Source organism: Lissotriton vulgaris, chromosome 1_2, assembly GCF_964263255.1.
Source record: "Lissotriton vulgaris chromosome 1_2, aLisVul1.2, whole genome shotgun sequence".
Classification (NCBI taxonomy): Eukaryota; Metazoa; Chordata; class Amphibia; order Caudata; family Salamandridae; genus Lissotriton; species Lissotriton vulgaris.
Window position 1 is genome coordinate 325,943,577 of NC_141686.1, and position 18,564 is coordinate 325,962,140.

The following is an 18,564-nucleotide window of genomic DNA, read 5'->3' on the forward strand; positions in this document are numbered from 1 at the left end:
CAGCAGCAGGAGGCCAGAATCAAGTCTCAGGTCGGCAGCTGCACTAGCTTGCTGTCTGTTCTGGATGACTGGTACCTGAAGCACCGAGGGCCCCCCAAAGGAGACTTTACAGTGCATGGATTCATGCCTCCCACACCGTATGATTCCAACATTTGTGATACCAAACATGACAGGGTTTGTTACAGCCAGTTTAGAGATGGTCATCGTGTAATGACGCATGGCCACTCTATATATCATAAGGGCTGATGCACGGACAACCCAGGAGAATGGACTGGAATGAAGGTTGAAGGGGTGTCCTGCTTATGCTGGGACACTCTCACACTTAGAACCGAGCACCCTGCCTTTGGGACTGAAAGGCCTACTAAAGGGGTGACTTAGAGGTTTTAAGTGCAGTGATGTTAGATATAAGGATAGGTATATCTGTCATGAGAGGTGCAAGCACCACCTCACACAGGCTACAATGTCAGGCCTGTAGTAGAATTTTGAAGTGTCCCTCATGGGTGGCATAATAGATGCTGCAGCCCATGGGGACCCCTGGTGTACTAGGCCCTAGATACCTTAGTACCAGATACTAGAGGGCAGATTTATGTTGCCTGACGCATCTCTGCAAATCGGCAGAGATGCGCCAGGAAAGATACGGCACGCAGGTTTATCCATGCGCCACATTTACAATGCGGCGCCCCATGGTGCAGGAATAAACAGATGTGTGTCTAGGGCGTGAAGTTGAGGCAGTGCTGAAGTTGTGTTGCGTGTGGCACGCAACTCCAGCACTGTTCCAACTTGCCCTATCTCTAACGTGGTGTGTCAAGCCTTACGCCTGCTTCAAGCAAGCGCAGGGTTTTGACACATCAGCGTTGGGAAAGTGACTCAATGAAATCTTGTAGATTTCACTGAGTCACTTTTCAGGGGCGTTCCTGCGACAGAAACCCCCCCCCCCTGCGTGGAAACGCCCACATGAAACCTGACGCATGTTTCATGTGGCGCAGGGCTTACACCGTGACGCATCTCCATAGATGCGTCACGATGTAAGTATGTCGCAACGTGGCGCAGGGTTTACGCCGCTGCTGCGTCACAGAAGTGACGCAACGGTGGCTCAAAAGTGCCGCAAGTCAGACATAAATCTGCCCCTAGGTACTTACTAGGATACCGCAGCAGCCAATTAGGAATGTACCATAGCCAATTTAGGGAGGAAGCACAGTGACTGGTGCCCTGATTAGCAGGATCCCAGTCAGACTAGCCAGAGAAACAGTATGACACCAGCAAAAGGGGAGAGGGGGTAACCATGAAAGCAGACCCTACTTTCCTACACACAGAGAAAGTGAGTTCAAACATGGTGAGAACTATCTACCTGCATTAGCTGAAGGAGATATATGCGGAGCCAACGGATTTTAGAAAAGGATATCTGAACACCTACTGTGAGTGGCACAGACATTAATGACTTGCAAGGAACGTGGCTATCTCAGGGGTCTCCGGCCTTTCGCAAATAGACATACAATAGGGGAGGGCCCTTGAGTGAGACAGTCTCCATTTTGTTCTCGCCCTTATTTCTTTCACAAGCCACAATCCAATAGAGAACCCATTTCAGTGACATAACCCCAGACTAAGGCTCTCTCTGTGGCCATCTCGGAGTAACACGCCAATGTAGCAGCAGAGTGAGAGGTGACCTCAGCAGTAAAATACCGAAGACAACCCTGTGCTCATTTCAGTCAAATTCTTTAAAGCACACTGTGTGTGCTAGCAGTCATGGACAACATCAAAACTACACGGAGACCTGGAGTTTGTGCGGTAACATGGATGGGCATTCTCCCTCCGACAAGGACACTGATACTCCTTCACTGCTATGCAGCCAGGCCACTGGATCAATGAATCAGTGAAAAATGGGCAAAACAGACAAGCAGCAATCTTGCCTCACATTTGAGGCCAAGAGGGTGGCCAAACCCAGTGGAGAGGCGATGTCGGATTCAGAGCAGGTTGTTCGGCCCAAAGGATCTGCTGCGTTGGCTTCCACGCTGGTGGCGATACAGCAGAGCCTTCAATCTATAGACGCCAAAATTGATGCGCTCAACCTACGCATTGACCACATGGCGACTAAAATGGACAAGCAGTCGTCCAGGATAATGAAGGCCGAGCAACGTACATCCACAGTGGAGGACACGCTCCGCAGCACTTAAGAAAAATGGCTGAATGTGGAGAAGGTTTTGGAGGTGATTCAAACCAAGAATGAAGATCTCAAAGCTAGATCTAGAAGGAACAACCTGTGGATTATGGTGTTTCCAGAAACCACCAACACAGGAAATATGGTGGTTGAGAGAGCACACAGATCCCTGATGGCAAGCCCTCCACATGGCACCCCTCCACGTCCCATTATTGCGCGCCTCCTAAACTACCGGGACAGGGATGCGGTGTTGCGCCAGCCCAGAGAATGGCAGAAAAAACAATACCAGGGAAATGCCCTCTTCTTTTTACCGGATTTTATAGCTTGAGTGCATGCTGCTCGCAGGGAATGCCTTCAAGTAAAAAGAAATTGCAAAAGGAGGGCCTCAAGTATGCTATGTTGTACCCAGCCAAATTAAGGATCGACTACAAGAGCACACAAAAGTTATGCAAACTACAAGAGCGGCAAAGGCATATGTGAAGCAGATCAGGTGGACCCGGCGGCCCTCCCAGGAGGACTAAGCAGCCCATTGTGGGATACAACAGCAGGTAGCTGCATGGCTGGGCGAGCTGCCTGCTGGCTGACGTGATTAGTGTTCTCACCGGTTATGTCCAAATGATCTGTAAGTACTATATTTGAAGTAAGCAAGCCTCAGCTAGGCCTACCAGTGCAAGGGGTTCACCCTTCTCTGCACAGAGTCCTCAGACCATAGGAAGAAGTTGGCACGGAAACTGGAAAATACAAAAGCATAGTTTATTAAACCTTTAAAGGTGGTACTACAGTCCACACAACACCCTTCAGCATTGCGTAGAGTAGCACACCGAACTAAAGCACATGGCCCCTTTTATACACAATGAGGAGGCTCAAAAGAAGGCGGTACAAAATACAAGAGCAAGTTTTATGTACATATAAGGACATATTGGAAGGCATAATCGTTGAGTGGGCGGAGTTAACAGTTTTCAGAAACTAGTAAACACATTCCTATCTGGAACTAATTAGTAACAGCTGCAGACCATACTGGGCATGTCTGGGCATGCTGAAAGTGGGGGATGCTAAATATAGCCTGTTACTGGGCAAATTTCAGGCGCAGTTAACAAGGAGGTAGGACAAAGCACAAAATGAGCACATGGCAGTGTATGGCATACAAAATGGCCGCTACAAATGCAAAATGGAGTCGGTTCATTTGCTAAGACAATGCTCAAATACAGAATGTCTTCTGCTAATGCTTAACCTAATCACCGTTAATTTACATCATATTGAGCTGGCACAGTGCTGCAATGGTTAGTCAAGAGACACTAGCAAAGGTCTTGAGGCAGGTGAGACACTATGGATCGTGCACACAGCGTACCTGCCCAGCCCACTTTGCTGCTGGTCTCACGAACGAATAGCGGTGAGTCAGCACCCCGGTTGCCTCCATCCACCAGGAGGTTACCCGGGCAACTAACTGCCCCCACTTGGGTGAACCCTACTCGAGTTCTGTTCCATGTGAGACTTATGTCTTGATTATGGTATTGTTTTGTAATGCACTGCATTTGAAAAGTTCAGTTAACCAGGGATGCTGCCTTAAGCATGTTTGGTATGCTGTAGTGCGAGGGGGTGGTAGTTTTGTTTGTTTTTTATTAAATGTCTGCAAATGAATGTTTACTGAAACTTCCAGGTATGATGACATGCTCAGATTGGGCACACACACACAATGGCTAAAGCAGATGGTTAAAACACCACAAGCTGAACCATTACATCTGATAACATGCAACGTATGGGGGCTCAATAACCCGAAAAAGATTAGACTAGTGCTAACCTATCTGGATAGGCATACGGTCCAAATAGCATTGCTACAAGAGACACACCTCAGGGGTAGAGCTGCAGAGAAGGCGGTGGCCAGGTGGGTGGGGTACTGAGTGGCCTCTTACGCTAACCATGCAAGGGGGTAATGCTATTGATCAGAAAGGGGGTTCCATTTGAGGCAACATACTCTTAGATTGATAAACACTTCCGGTATGAGATAGGTAAGGCTGTACTCTCGCACAATGCTGACTATCATTAACACCTATGGCCCCAACGTGGACGACTCAGATTTCTATGCGCACATTTGACTCCGGCTGAGGGCGTTGCGGCCCTCGGCGACTAAATGGGGCGGAGATCTGAACCTATACTTGGACCCGAACATGAACAGGTCAGCTAACGGGAAGGGGAGTTGAGAGGGAAGCAGTTGGCGCATATAATGCGCAGTGAAATGGACAACGTTGGCCTCATTGACATTTGGAGACTCAGGCATCTGAGCAGTCCATTGTTCCTGGTCTTGCTTAGATTACTGTCTGGGAACAAGGGAGCTGAACACTTTGGTGAAAGATATACGCCACTTGCCCAAAACACTATCAGATCATGCACCTTCTGGCGGTGTCTATCCCAATACACGCCCCTTGATAGTTGCAGTGACGCCTACACCCCACTGAGCTCTTAGATTCAGTTTTCCGGGACACCATGAGGAAAGCTTTAGTGGAATACTACACCATAAATACAGATTCAGTTGATATCGCTGGGGTTCTCTGGGATGCATTCAAAGCCACCATTTGTGGGGTATGCATGGGAATGTGCACAGGGATCTTAAGGGACATCCGCACCCTGTTAAAGAAACTGGAATACAACATGCAGAAGTTGGAGCGGGAGTATGATAGAGACCCAAAGGCAAGCAACCTGACACACATAAGGTACCAAATCTTTGATTATGAGACTATGGCAGAGCAGGAGTCGCGCCATGGACCCCGTAGGAACGTGGCACATGCGTATGGGGAAGCTGACAGACCGGGAACCATTTGGCCATGTCGTTGAGATCACCATCGGCGCAGTCAGATGTGACCGAAGTAGATAAAGTGGAAAGGCCCAATGGAACACCCTGCTATGACACCCCCTCCATTGGTGTGGAATTCTCTCATTTTTTTGCTCAATTAAGTAGTCCCCGCTAGGAAGCAGCAGAGCCTGAGATCTCAGGATATTTGAAAGATATTGCCCTGGTATGGTTATCAAGGGGCCAGAGAGAATACCTGATGCAACCCGTCACAGTGGAGGAAATTAAGGAAATAATAAGTATGCACCCCAACAACAAGGCCCCGGGCCAAGATGGCTTGTTGGGTGAATTCTATAAGGAATACACAGATCTCTTAGCCCCGAACTTGCATATGATGTTTGAAGAAGCATACGATAAGCAAGTGCTCCCCCGTCACTTTATGAAGCCTTTTTGATAATGATTTTAAAGCCCATAATCCCCCAAACCAATGCTCCACATATCGGCTGCTGTCATTAGTTAGCATAGACATGAAAATACTGGCCAAACTGTTAGCGACCAGAGTGCAGCCACTGCTCACCAACATGATTATACCAGACCAGTCTGACTTACTCCCTACCTGCTCAACAGCGCAGAAACTAAATACCGTCTTTGCCATATTTCATCAGCTCGACCCCTTTTTGAAAGCCCCAACAGTCTTGCTAGACTACGCGAAAGCACTCGATTCAGTTGAATGCTCCATCATGTTTACTATCTTACTCAGGGGTGGGGTTGCCCGAGCCTTCCTCCGCTGGGTTTGCTTACTATATACTGCCCGTGGCTCAACTCAGGGTGAATGGGGTTACATTTGAGGCAATACCCATACACAGGGTAATGAGACAGTGCTGCCCACTGTTGCTGATCTTCTTCACTCTCTCGCTAGAACCTCTGGCATGTATTATATGCCTGCAACATGCGGTGGCCGTACTACATTTTAGTCTCCAACCATTAGCGATTTTGATGTACGCAGATGACATGGCCATTTCTGTTCGGGAACCAGACATTTATCTGGACATGGCCATTTCTGTTCGGGAACCAGACATTTATCTGGACCCGATCATTTGGGAATATATTAATTTTGAGTGGATGTCAGGCCAGAGCATAAACTGGGCGAAGTCCTTTGTGGTGCCCCTCACTCCCTTTAAGATACCCTGCGAGCTGGAGTTCTCCCAGGTGTGGCACAGCGATCCAGTAAAGTATCTGGGGATGTGGATTCACAGGGACCCTGAAGTGGTCGTTAGCTATAACTATGGTAGTATGATTTCCCTACTGGAAGAAAGGTTCTGCAGATGGTCACATCCGCCACTCGCCCTAGCCGATAGTGTCGACATCATGAAAATTATTATTATTATTATTATTGCATTTATTAAGCGCACAGCTACCCGGAGGTTTCCTGGCCCTTGCCTTGGGAACCCGTCCTGGCTTTTCCCTGTGAGATAGCCCCAACAGGGCATCCCCAAGGTGAAAGCCAGGCATCCCGCCGCAGGGGGCCGTTGTGGAGATTAAGCAAGCTTAATGCCCAGAGTTGCAGAGTGAGAACCCATGATTAGAGCAGGCACCGAAGCGAGAATTATCGAGTCCGTTGACATTTGAGCTCAAGACCCTGCCGCGTCGGGAATTGAACCCTGGTCCCGGGTCTGACCTCTGCTTCCGGGTCTGCCTGCTCTACACCGTGAGCCACACTTCTCCACTTCTCAATGATAGCATTGCCAAAATTTCTTGATATATTCAATTCGATTCAAATGACCCTTGCACAGGAGTTCTTTAAATCGCTTATCTTCCTCTTAATATCCTTGACCTAAGCAGGTAAACAGCCTAGGATTGCATGGAGGATGCTTACTCTCCCATTTGAGCAGGAGGACTTTGCAGCCCCGGATATGTGGGTATACTACTTATGCACTCAAGATCAGTGCGCACACTATTGGGTCTCTCCCCCTGACTTCACACCACACCTAGCAATAGAACATGATGCTGCACACTCAGTATCACTCAGAACCTTGATCCCGTACGCTATGAAGACCAATAGATCAACGGAAATCTCCGCTATCTCGTGCACCACTAAGGCATCGCCGCTGCTGGGTCATAAAGTGCGCAGAACTCCGCTGTATGCGAAGGCACTACCGTTAGCTCCCCACGCAGCAATGTCAGTCACGGCAGAACGCAAGGCGCTAAGCATACTAGCTAAGATAAAGTTGTAGACAATGGGTGATGTGTTCCCGGATGTGAAATTTATGGAATGGACTACATTTTGCATGCCTGCGGCTGCGCAAATCCATGCTTTGACTGTGCCCACAGTTCTTGGGGGAGCCCTCAGCTATGTCAGCACTCAGTTACTTCTGTCCACTCCAACTAGACAGAAACTAATCACCAGGATATCCAACGCATTACACCTGGACGGCGCTCAGTCCAGCAACTTCATTGGGGACAAATGGAATGACATCCTAGATCCACACCTCACCCCAGAAGAATGGACATTCTGCTGCGCACAAACAGGGAAGCTCATCTCTAATGGGAATTTGTGCATTATTCACTTTAAGGGGCACATTAGGATGGCGGGCGTACTTTGTCCGCCGGCAATCCTCGTGGAAAAGAGGATTGCCCACGATCTGAGCGGCGGTCCCGCCATGCACATTTTGATGAGCCCGCCACACTGGCGGGCGCATCATGCATGTTTAATATTGCGGCGGGCGGTGTTTACACCAGCACCCGCCGCAATATTAAAAATTCATGTTATGCATTTGCATACACAAAGCAGCAGGCACCGCTCGGTGCCTGCCGCATTGTGTATGCAAATGCAGGGGGTACCACAGGTACCCACCATGTGCACCCCCCATCTTGCCTTCACCATGACCAAGTATAGACCGCATGCTTTTCCGTGGCGGCATTGCTGCCACGGAAAGGCATCTGACAAAGCCCATCCTGATATGGCTGGCGGTGTCTGATAGACACCACCACCATATACACCCTTTTCTGCCCCGGTCGCAAGGCGACCGAGCGGAAAAGCGGCGGACGGTGTTTCCGTCCGCCACGGTCCCCCCGCCATAGTAACATGGCCGGGGAAATGGGTGGCGGGCCGGCAAGGATGTTGGGCGGATCGCCACTGCCATGCACCCGACATCCTAATGGGCCCCTAAGTTTCAGTTGTTCCGCACACCACTCAGACTTCAGAGACATAGCCTTAGGAAGGATGATAATTGTAGTTGATGTGGGTACCCAGGGGCTGATTTTCTACATTTAGCTTGGGGCTGCCCCTGGATACTCCACTACGGGGAGCAGGTTACACACATCCTTACTGAGGTGGTGTCTGAAACAGATCAATGTACTCCAAAAATATGTCTACTTGGATACATGAAAGCACAGAAAATGGCTTGTCCTAAGGGCATGGCGGTTAGTCTCCTACTGGCTAAAAGAGGAGTTGCAAAACATTGGGGTCAAAGAACATATCCTAAGTTAGAGGGGTGATATAAGGACGTATTGTAGAGACCAAATGAAAACATATGCAGAGGATTTGCCGAGCGCCTCCAGACCAAAAACATCTGGGCACCGATGCCGACGTACCTCCTTGCCCTTCCGGAGTGATCCCCGGCTGAACAAAGACTGTAGTATACTGTGATGAGCAACATTGGTTCCATGTGAAAAGTGTATTACCATATGTCATGTTATCTGCGAATGTATCAATATCAGTGGGCAATTAATGTTTACTGTTTTTTTATGTGCATTTAACTGAAATGCAATAAAAAAAATTACAAATTTAGAAACACAAGCCTTGGCAGCAGCAACAGACATGGTAAACGAAAAAGGTGCAGCATTGGGACCAGCAAGGTCTGAGGGACTCACCAGGTGCAAGAGAGTCAGAGCAGGCCCAAGCGAGCAGAGGAACCCACTGAAGCCAAACTAAAGACCCTCAAGAGGACCCACAGGCCGAAGGCACAGGAGTCGCAAGAGGACCTCAAGCAGCTCACCAAAGATGCAGGCCACGGTGCAGAAGAAGTGGTGAAGACAAAGATCTTTTCAGGAAGAGATGCTGGAGGCTCGAGCTTCTTGTAGCTCGAAGAGCACTGGAGGACAGAGTCAACAAGCCTTGGCCATGGCAAGTTGATGTGATGCACCGGGGCTCTTTTCCAGCGGTTCCGACCAGGGCCTCAAACTTGCTGCGAAGACAGTGCAGGTCTCGAGGGAGTTGCAGAACCACCACCTGTGTCCAGCAGGAGGAGCAGCAGACCGGTCAGCTTTGTTGCAGTACCTGCAGAGGAGGGGGAGTGACTCCTTCACTCCAAGAAAGATTACTTTGGATGTCTATGATGCCCAAAGGCCTGGAGAAGAACCTGGATGAAGCACAGGCACAGACAAAGCAGAAGACTGGCAAGATGACGAGACGGGGAGCAGCAGGAGTCTTCTTTGATGCAGTCTCAGTTCTAGGCGAAGTCCCATGAAGTCCAAGGTGCCCAGACGGCTGAAGTTGAAGTGGTTTCAGATTTGAATCTTGTCCCATGACGAATATGAAGAGCCACCCACAGATGAGCCCTTAAGTACCCTAAGGAAAGGGTTGGGACGAGTCAGGGATCCTTCCCAGTGGAGGAGCTGTACAGAGGGGAGGACACTCCCATGTCCTTTCTCCAGTTTTGTGCCAGAGCAGGAGCCAATGGCTCCATGGACTGGCTCAAACTGAAGTATGCAAGGTGGGCGCCAAATGTGCCCTTCAAAGCAGACTGGTGGTGCTGGCAATCACCCCTTCCCCAGCGCAATACACTAAGTCCTGTCTGGGAGTGGTGTGTGGCCTAAGGCCTGCTTTGCACGCATGTTATGTTCTAGGGGTGCAGAGAGCTTTTGCTGATCCTGATGTGATTTACTCTTACAGAGCGGAAAGGTAATGGGGTCCCCAAACAAGCCTAAGAGACCTTCTTCAGTTTTATAAACTTAGTTCCTATATAGGGAGGGTGTAAAAACTCGGCGCTATAAGACCCGTTTGCACAATCATTGTAATATGATTTCTCCTTTTGTATTTTATGGAATTGTAACAATGCTGACCATATTATTTCTAATCATATGTCTGCTTATGTTGGCTGAGATACTGCAACTGAGATCACGTCGCTAAAATAAATATTTTAAACTTACCCTTGTCTCTAACTTACTCCTGTTGTCGACTGGTATGAGAGTATAACGAAAGAGTGTTCTTACTTCCCACCATTCCTGAGTTTGTTCTAAGTCGCATATTCTAGGCTGTCTAATCATTGGTTACTTTGCTATTGGACGAAGAGCTAATGTGACACTGATGCTAGCTGGTTGGGGTTTTTCGAGGTACTGAGGTGAGTTTCTGGAACACCACAATTCACTGATGTCCTGGGTCTCTTTGCACAGTTCTGTGTACGAGCAGGATCCTTGCAACAGTAGGTAGTCACACCTCTCTGTGACAGGACACCTTTTGTTCTACCTTTCCCTGCTCAAGCTCAGCTCAGCAGCAGGAGGGCAGAATCGTGTCTGAGGTGTCTGAGGTCGGCAGCAGCACTAGCTTGCTGTTAGACCCTGAAAGGCTGGAGCTAGGAATACAGGGAGACATCCAGGGGGAGCCCCCAGTACATGGGATCCTACATCCAATACTAGAATTGGTGTTGGGGCAGTATTCAAACATGTTTGATACCAAACATGACCGGTTTTGTTGCAGCCAGTATATAGTTAGTCATCTCATATTTGACTTGATGTTCACTATGTGTATTAAATAATAAATAATAATATGAAATTTATAATGCGCTCAGCTTACCCAGGGGCGTCCCGGCGCAACAGACCAGAAGGAGAGACTCAGCTAATCACTACTGTGGAAACAAGTGGGTCTTAAAAAGTTTCCTAAATGGTAGGATCTTGGGCTCTGAGCGAATCCTGAGGGGCAGAGAGTTCCAAAGAGACGCCCCCTGCACAGAGAAACGCCTGCCCCCAGAACGAGCTCTTCTTACTCTCGCTGACTGCAAAAGGTGTTTTTGGTCCGAGCGCAGCAGACGTGAGGGTTTATAAGGACGGGCCATATTAGCAAGGATGGGGGGGCCTTTGCCATGTAGAATTTCGTGGGCTGTACATAGCGCTTTAAATTTCACCCGCTCCTTCACGGGGAGCCAGTGAAGCGCTTTGAGGGCCGGAGCAGCAGACTGCCTTCTGGGAACATCCATAAGGATTCTCGCAGCTGCGTTTTGCACCTGTTGGAGGGTTTTAAAGGTCGCTTCGGGAGCACCGAGAAACAGCGCATTCCCATAATCGAGCCTCGATAGAATTAGGCCACGTATCAACAGCTTCCTTGCTGGATCAGGAAGCAGAGGTAGCACCTTTCGGGCTGATTTCAGTAAGCCAAAGCAAACCCCTGCGGTCTTCCTGGCATGAGTCCTGAAGGACAGATCTTCTTCCAACCATACTCCCAAGGACTTGATCTCCTTCTTGGGGGATGGTGGGTCACCAAGAGACCGGGGCCAACAGCTCGCAATAATGGAGGGACTAGAATTGCCCAGGAGCATCAGCTCGGTTTTACCTCCATTGAGCTTTAGGGCGGAGATAGACATCCAACGATAAACATTGGCGAGGCAGTCTTGTAAAACCTCAGGTTGTTCCGCCAGCTGAGTGAGGCCCACCACCAGCTGAGTATCATCAGCATAGCTGATGATCTTCACCCCTGAAGGGGCGACCACTCTTTCAAGTGGAGTCATATATATATTAAATAAGGTAGGGCTCAGCGATGAGCCCTGCGGGACTCCACATTGAAGAGGGATTAGGGCAGATTGCTCTGACCCTTCCCAGACTTGGTAGAAACGGTCAAAGAGAAAGGATCCCAACCATTTCAGAGCCGTCCCTGAGACACCTACCTCTGACAGACGTTGGAGGAGCACTTGGTGACTCACGGTGTCAAAGGCAGCACTCAAGTCCAGAAGGATCACTGCCAATCACCCTCCTGTATCTAGAGTGCTCCTTGCCTCCTCCACTACTGCCAGCAAGGCAGTGTCTGTTCCATGGCCGGGGCGGAAACCAGTCTGGGAGTCTCCTAGCAGGTGGTTAGACTCAAGATGGTGAGAGAGCTGACGGTTAACCAGCTTCTCTGCAATTTTTGAGAATCCAGGCAGAAGTGAAATTGGCCTGAAGTTGGTCAAGTTGGATGAATCCAGTCCTGGCTTTTTCAATAAGGCCTTCACCACAGCCTTTTTCCATCTCTGGGGCACTGTGCCCTGCGCGAGTGAAAGGTTCAAGAGGTCAGTCAGAGGAGTTGACAAGGTGTTAGCCACGAGTTTAAGATGTTTTATGGGGACTGGGTCACTCGGGGAGCCACTCTTCATCTCTAACAGGACTTTTATAACCTCCTCTTCCGAGAAGGGGCCAAAGGATGCTAGCTCAGTCGGGCGACTTGTAGGACTAGTAACCGATTCATGGCTTTGAGGGATAGTGGGTAAGGAGGATAATATTTTCTCTATTTTAGAATGGAAGAAGCTGGCCAGTTCCTCACATTTTTCTTTGGGATTATCGTGCAACACTGGAGGGACCGGGGCTTTCAGAAGTTCCTTGAAGATTTTAAACGATTCTCCTGAAGAATTGCTTGCTCTCTCAATCCTATCGCTAAAGAAAATCTTTTTAGCGTCCTTCAGTGCGCTTTTATATTTCCTCAACTCCCTTTTGTAATTGGCCCGGCTTTCTTCCGTCCGCTCTCTCCTCCAAGCACGTTCAAGCCTTTTACAAGAGGTTCTGATACACCTAAGTTCGGGGGTATACCAGGGGGCAGAGCCAATTCTTCTCTCCCTGACAAGCCTCCTTTTATTCGGGATCAGTAAGTCCAGAGAGTTAGTAAGCCATTCGCCCAACAGCTGATCAGCAATGTTGGGGTCATCTGCGAGGTGAGGACAGGTTCTAGCTAGCTCTTCCGCCCAACTGTCCACCGGGAGCTTCGACCAGAGTCGTTCCACAGTATGTTGCCTTGGTGCGGGGTCTCTCCGGTTCCCCAGCAGCCAGCTAAACGGAATAAGGTGATGATCAGTCCAGGGGAGAGCCAACATCTGGAGAGCCTGCAGGTTCGCAGAGTTAGCAAAAACCGCGTCAAGCTGATGACCTCTGTTATGGGTAGCTCCCATATTAACAAGATGTAGGTCCAGTGCACCAAGCGAGCTTAGAAGCTCCCTTGCCACTACGTCATTGGGGTCGTCAAAATGAAAGTTGAAGTCCCCAAGAGTGACAAAGTTGGACGAGGCAGCAGCCAGTGGGATAACAGCCTCCATGAAAGAATCCACGAAATTCCCTAGCGTAGCGGGGGGCCGATACACAAGGAGGCCAGAGATAGAGACAGTAGAGGAGATGCGAAGGGTAAACTGACAACTTTCAGCGTTGTTAATGCCGCAGTCTACTGCTTTGCATACAAATGTGTCTCTGTAAACAATGGCCACTCCACCCCCTCTCCCATCCGGCCTATCAAGATGGAACATGAGGTATCCCGAGGGGAGAGCGTTGACAATGTCGGGATCGGAACCTGTAGTCAGCCACGTTTCCGTCAGGAATAAGGCATCCAGACTATGGTCCAAAAGGAGGGAGTGAACCTCGGTGGCATGACAAGGCAGTGATCTGCAGTTAAGCAGAGCCATAGTAAATGAGTTAAGGTCCTTGCAAGTGTTGTGCGGGCGACAGTCAAGACAATGTTTAAATGCGGAACCCTCAGCCCAATAATAGCCGCAGCTGGGGTGTCTGGGCATGCGTAGAGCAAGCAGTGTGTCCCGTGAATACCTGTAGAAGGGGATCCGAGGGCTAGAAGAGTTAAGCAGAGTGGTATGCCCTGGGCCCGTCTGGGCCCGGACGGGCACAGACGGGCTTGACTCTGGCGAAACTCCGGCGATAGTCCGGCGATGACGCTGCGTGATGACGCTGCGCGTCAGCATGGCTGGCTTTATGTTCGCCGAGCGCGTGGACACTAGAGCGCTACCCGTGCCGCCTGCAATGTCCCCCCTCCCAAGATGAACACCGAACGAGACAGTGGGCAGGGACCCGCTAAAACGCAGTGCTTTGACCAAATTTAGGTGGGAGTAAGGTGGCAGCAATGCGGGTATGCGAGTGGCCCTATTTGAAAAGCAGGGGAAAAACGAGTAACTCAGAATAAAATAATGGACAAAAACGGGACGTTTTAAAAATGAATTAAATGCAGCAGTCAGCAGCAGAATAGCGGTAAGTGCGAGGCTTTCCTAACAATAATGGTCAAGATGTTAAGGGTGCTCACCTGAGAGTTGCCTGGCTTTATGCTCGCCGAGCGCGTGGACACTAGAGCGCTACCCGCGCCGCCTGCAATGTCCCCCCTCCCAAGATGGCCACCGAACGAGACAGTGGGCAGGGACCCGCTAAAACGCGGTGCTTTGACCAAATTTAGGTGGGAGTAAGGTGGCAGCAATGCGGGTATGCGAATGGCCCTATTAAATGGCTGACAGCACTTACAAAGCCTGGAAAATAGACTCCAGGGATTGTAGGGGGTGTCCTGCTCATACAGGGCACCCTCACACTTATAACCTAGCACCCTCCCTTCAGGGCAAAAGGCCTGCTTTAAGGGTGGCATAGGGTTTTAGCACATTGACCTCAGATATCATAAAAATTATATCTGTTGTGAGTGGTGCTAGCACCAACGTACACAGGCTGCAATGGCAGGCCTGTAGGTACAGTTTAGGCGGACTCCCATTGGTGTCACAATGCTTGCTGCAGCCCACGGGAGACCCCTGGTGCCCCTATGCCCTGGTTACCTTAGTTCCATATACTAGGGACTTACATGGGTACACCAGTACCCAACTGGGAAGGTGCCAAAGTACTAACCATTGTCAAATTTAGGGAGGGCGCACAGTGGCCGGGGTCCTGATTGGCAGGATCCCAATCAGACTTATCACAAAACAGAGCAACACCAGCAAAAAGTGGGGTTGACCATGAAAGAAGATCCTACCTTCCTACCGGCAAAGTAGCTGTTCTGGACATATTCTGGTTGCATACGGGTGCAGATGGGCTTGCAATTGGTGCGCTGTGCTAAGGAGTTCATTTTATGGGTAAAGAAGTTCCAGTAACCCCGCCCCAACTTCAAGAACTAGATCATGTACTGCCCAAATATATCCTGAGGGCATGGCTTATATGTCCTGAGACAGTTAATGCTGGTGCATTAATCTCATTAGCTGAAAATGGCAGCTCTGCAAGCAACCTTTTTAAAGTTAGGGTTGTTTTCTTTGATTTGTTTTCTGCAAGTGGGTACATATTTTCATTTATTTAATTTGTAATTAAATATCAGTATTTAATAACCCAAATAGTATATAATTAAATAACAAATATGCACTATTCCATATATGTTAACATTAATGTATATTTCATTATATTTGTATCTATTTGAAATCATTTAATTTCATTTAATATTTTTTCCAATGGGATTTAATTTTCTATGGAAGGGTGTTGCAATACCAGTGGTTGGCCATCAGTAGTGCTGGATATACTACAAAAGTGTAAGTTACTACAAAAGTGTAAGTTATTACAAAAGTGCAGATTGTGAATACCACAAAGTAGGTAACTTACTAAAAAGTGTAAACTTACTTAAAAGTGTAAGTTAACTTTGCGAATCAGTACTGCATTTTGAGATGAAGAGAGGTGTTGTAGCCGAAGAAGTGTCTTATGGCAAAGATGCACGGCAACAAGACATCTCTACTCTCAATATAATAATAGGGTTAATATTAATATCACCAGAATATCAACTTATACACAAGCAAAAACTGGAATATAATTCTATCTGCTTCGCTGTCGCTGTGTGAGGTGTGGACATTGCATCTCGTCCCCTCTTTGCCAATGAAAGTTTTCTAGAATTGTAGCCACATTGCTGGTCTTGAATGATGTCCCTGCCTCCTTCACTCTTCCTGTCTATTTCCCTCTCTCTTTATCTCTCTCTTGATTCCTCCATCTCTCTCACTCTTCATCCTCCTTCTCTCTATCTCTATTTCTGCCTCTCTTTCTCTATATCATTCGGTCTTTCTAGATTCTTTTTCTCTCTCATTCTGCCTTTAGTTCTCCTCCACTCTCGTTTTCTTTCTCTTTGAAGTTTCTTCTCCTCTCTTCTTTTTTCTCTTTCTCTCATTAACCTTTTCTCTATCCTTTTCCAACAACCGTGTGCCTATGGACAATATAGCCAGGATTCAAAAACACATTAGGGCTGATTTAAAAAAGTATTTATGAAGAATGGAATGTATATTGGAATAATACTAAAAGAGTAATATTTTACAGTTTTGCTCTCACTCTCTTCCAATTCGCACTCTATCTCTCTATTTCTTGATCTACCTGTATCCCTCTTTCTCTTGCTTTCTCTATTCCCCCCTTTCTTTCACTCTATCTGAATTTCACTCATTCTCCCTACTCACTCCCTGTCTGCCCTTTCTCTTGCTCTGTGTCGTTCATGTTCTCCTAGTCTTTCTCTCAACTCTTTGTCTCTTTCTCTGTCTCTCTCTCTCTACTCAGCTTTCCCCTATGGCCCTCTTGCTTTCACTTTTCTTTTACTCTCTTTTCTTTTCTCTTTACCGCTCTCTGCCTGTAGCTCTCTTTCTTCCGAACCCTCTAATTTCAACTCTCTTTCTCTCACATTCTCTCTCTCTCGGTCTCTCTCGGTCTCTTCCTCTTTAAATCAGTCACTCTCCTTTTTCCCCTGCAGCAGTGACCCAGTGTGACCAACATGACAAACAAGGCAGACCCGGTGGACAGGACCACACCTGTGTAAGACACGAGCCTGGAACTGAAGATTCCTCTTCCTGGATGGGTTTATCCCCCTACCTGAGACAGACACTATGTCTCCGTGCAGGTAAGTTGACTTTATTTCAAAATGTTAAATTGTTTGTTGAATTAAAAAATATAGTACCAGAAATTAAACTTTAAGCCCCTTCACAGGAGTGTTATTAGGTTTAAATATATTTTATTTTATTGCCAGGTTGCCTGCCTTTTATATATAAAAAAAACCATTGAAATGAGAGAAATGTCCAGAACAAAAGATCTCAGAGAAATGTGAGCTAGATGGCAAAAAAAATGTAATAAAGAAAGGGAAATATTCCAACTGATTAGAAAACTGATAACATGGCATAACAGAAACTGTGAATATCTAATTGTGAAACACTGTAAACCCCTGACTCAGAGATATCCAATGTAGGTCCAAGAGGGCTGGATCCATACCATAGGATAACTACATGAGATACCTTAACATGCACTCAAACCATTATACCACAGGATAAATACATGAGATACCTTTACATGCACTCAAACCATTATGCCACAGGATAAATACATGAGATACCTTTACATACACTCAAACCATTATACCATAGGATAACTACATGAGATACCATTACATATACTCTAAGAATTCTATCATAGGATAACTACATGAGATACCTTTACATGCACTCAAACCATTATACCACAGGATAAATACATGAGATACCTTTACATACACTCAATCAATTCTATCATAGGATAACTACATGAGATACCTTTACATACACTCAAACCATTATGCCACAGGATAAATGCATGAGATACCTTAACATACACTCAAACAATTCTATCATAGCATAACTACATGAGATACCTTTACATAAACTCAAACCTGTATACCTAAGGATAACTACATAAGATACCATTACATACACTCAATCAATTATATCATAGGATAACCACAAGAGATACCTTTACATGCACTCAAACCATTATGCCATAGGATCAATACAAGAGATACCTTTACATACACTCAAACCATTATACCACAGGATAAATACATGAGATACCTTTACATACACTCAAACCATTATACCACAGGATAACTACATTGGATACCTTAACAAACACTCAAACAATTCGATCATAGGATAACTACATGAGATACCTTTACATACATTGAAACCATTATACCACAGGATAACTACATTGGATACCTTAACAAACACTCAAACAATTCGATCATAGGATAACTACATGAGATACCTTTACATACATTGAAACCATTATACCACAGGATAACTACATGAGATATCTTAAAATACACACAAACAATTCTATCATAGGATAACTACATGAGATACCTTTACATACACTCAAACCATTATACCATAGAATAACTACATGAGAGACATATACATGCACTCAAACCATTATGCCATAGGATAACTTAATGAGATACATTAACATACACTCAAACGTTATACCATAGGATAACTACATAAGATACCATTACATACACTCAAACAATTCTATCATAAGATAACAACATGAGATACCTTTACATACACTCAAACCATTATACCATAGGATAACTACATGAGATACCTTTACATACACTCAACCCATTATACCATAGGATAACTACTTGAATACCTTAACAAACACTCAAGCAGTTATATCATAGGATAACTACATGAGATACCTTTACATACACTCAAACCATTATACCATAGGATAACTACATTAGATATCTTTACATACACTCAAACCATTATACCATAGGATAATTACTTGAGATACCTTTACATATACCCATACAATGATACCATAGGATAACTACATGAGATACTGTAGTGAAGTTCCTATATTC

At 46.8% G+C, this 18,564-nt stretch overlaps 1 protein-coding gene across 1 annotated transcript in view; it reads left to right on the forward strand.

The window, feature by feature from the left end:
• Positions 1-18,564, forward strand: part of LOC147736641 (collagen alpha-1(XII) chain-like) — a 204,607-nt gene that overhangs the window by 23,650 nt on the left and 162,393 nt on the right. Inside the window, exon 4 of the mRNA XM_086953795.1 lies at positions 16,639-16,785. Within this exon, the coding sequence (XP_086809921.1) occupies positions 16,639-16,785 (147 nt within the window). The remainder of the gene's footprint in view (positions 1-16,638; positions 16,786-18,564) is intronic.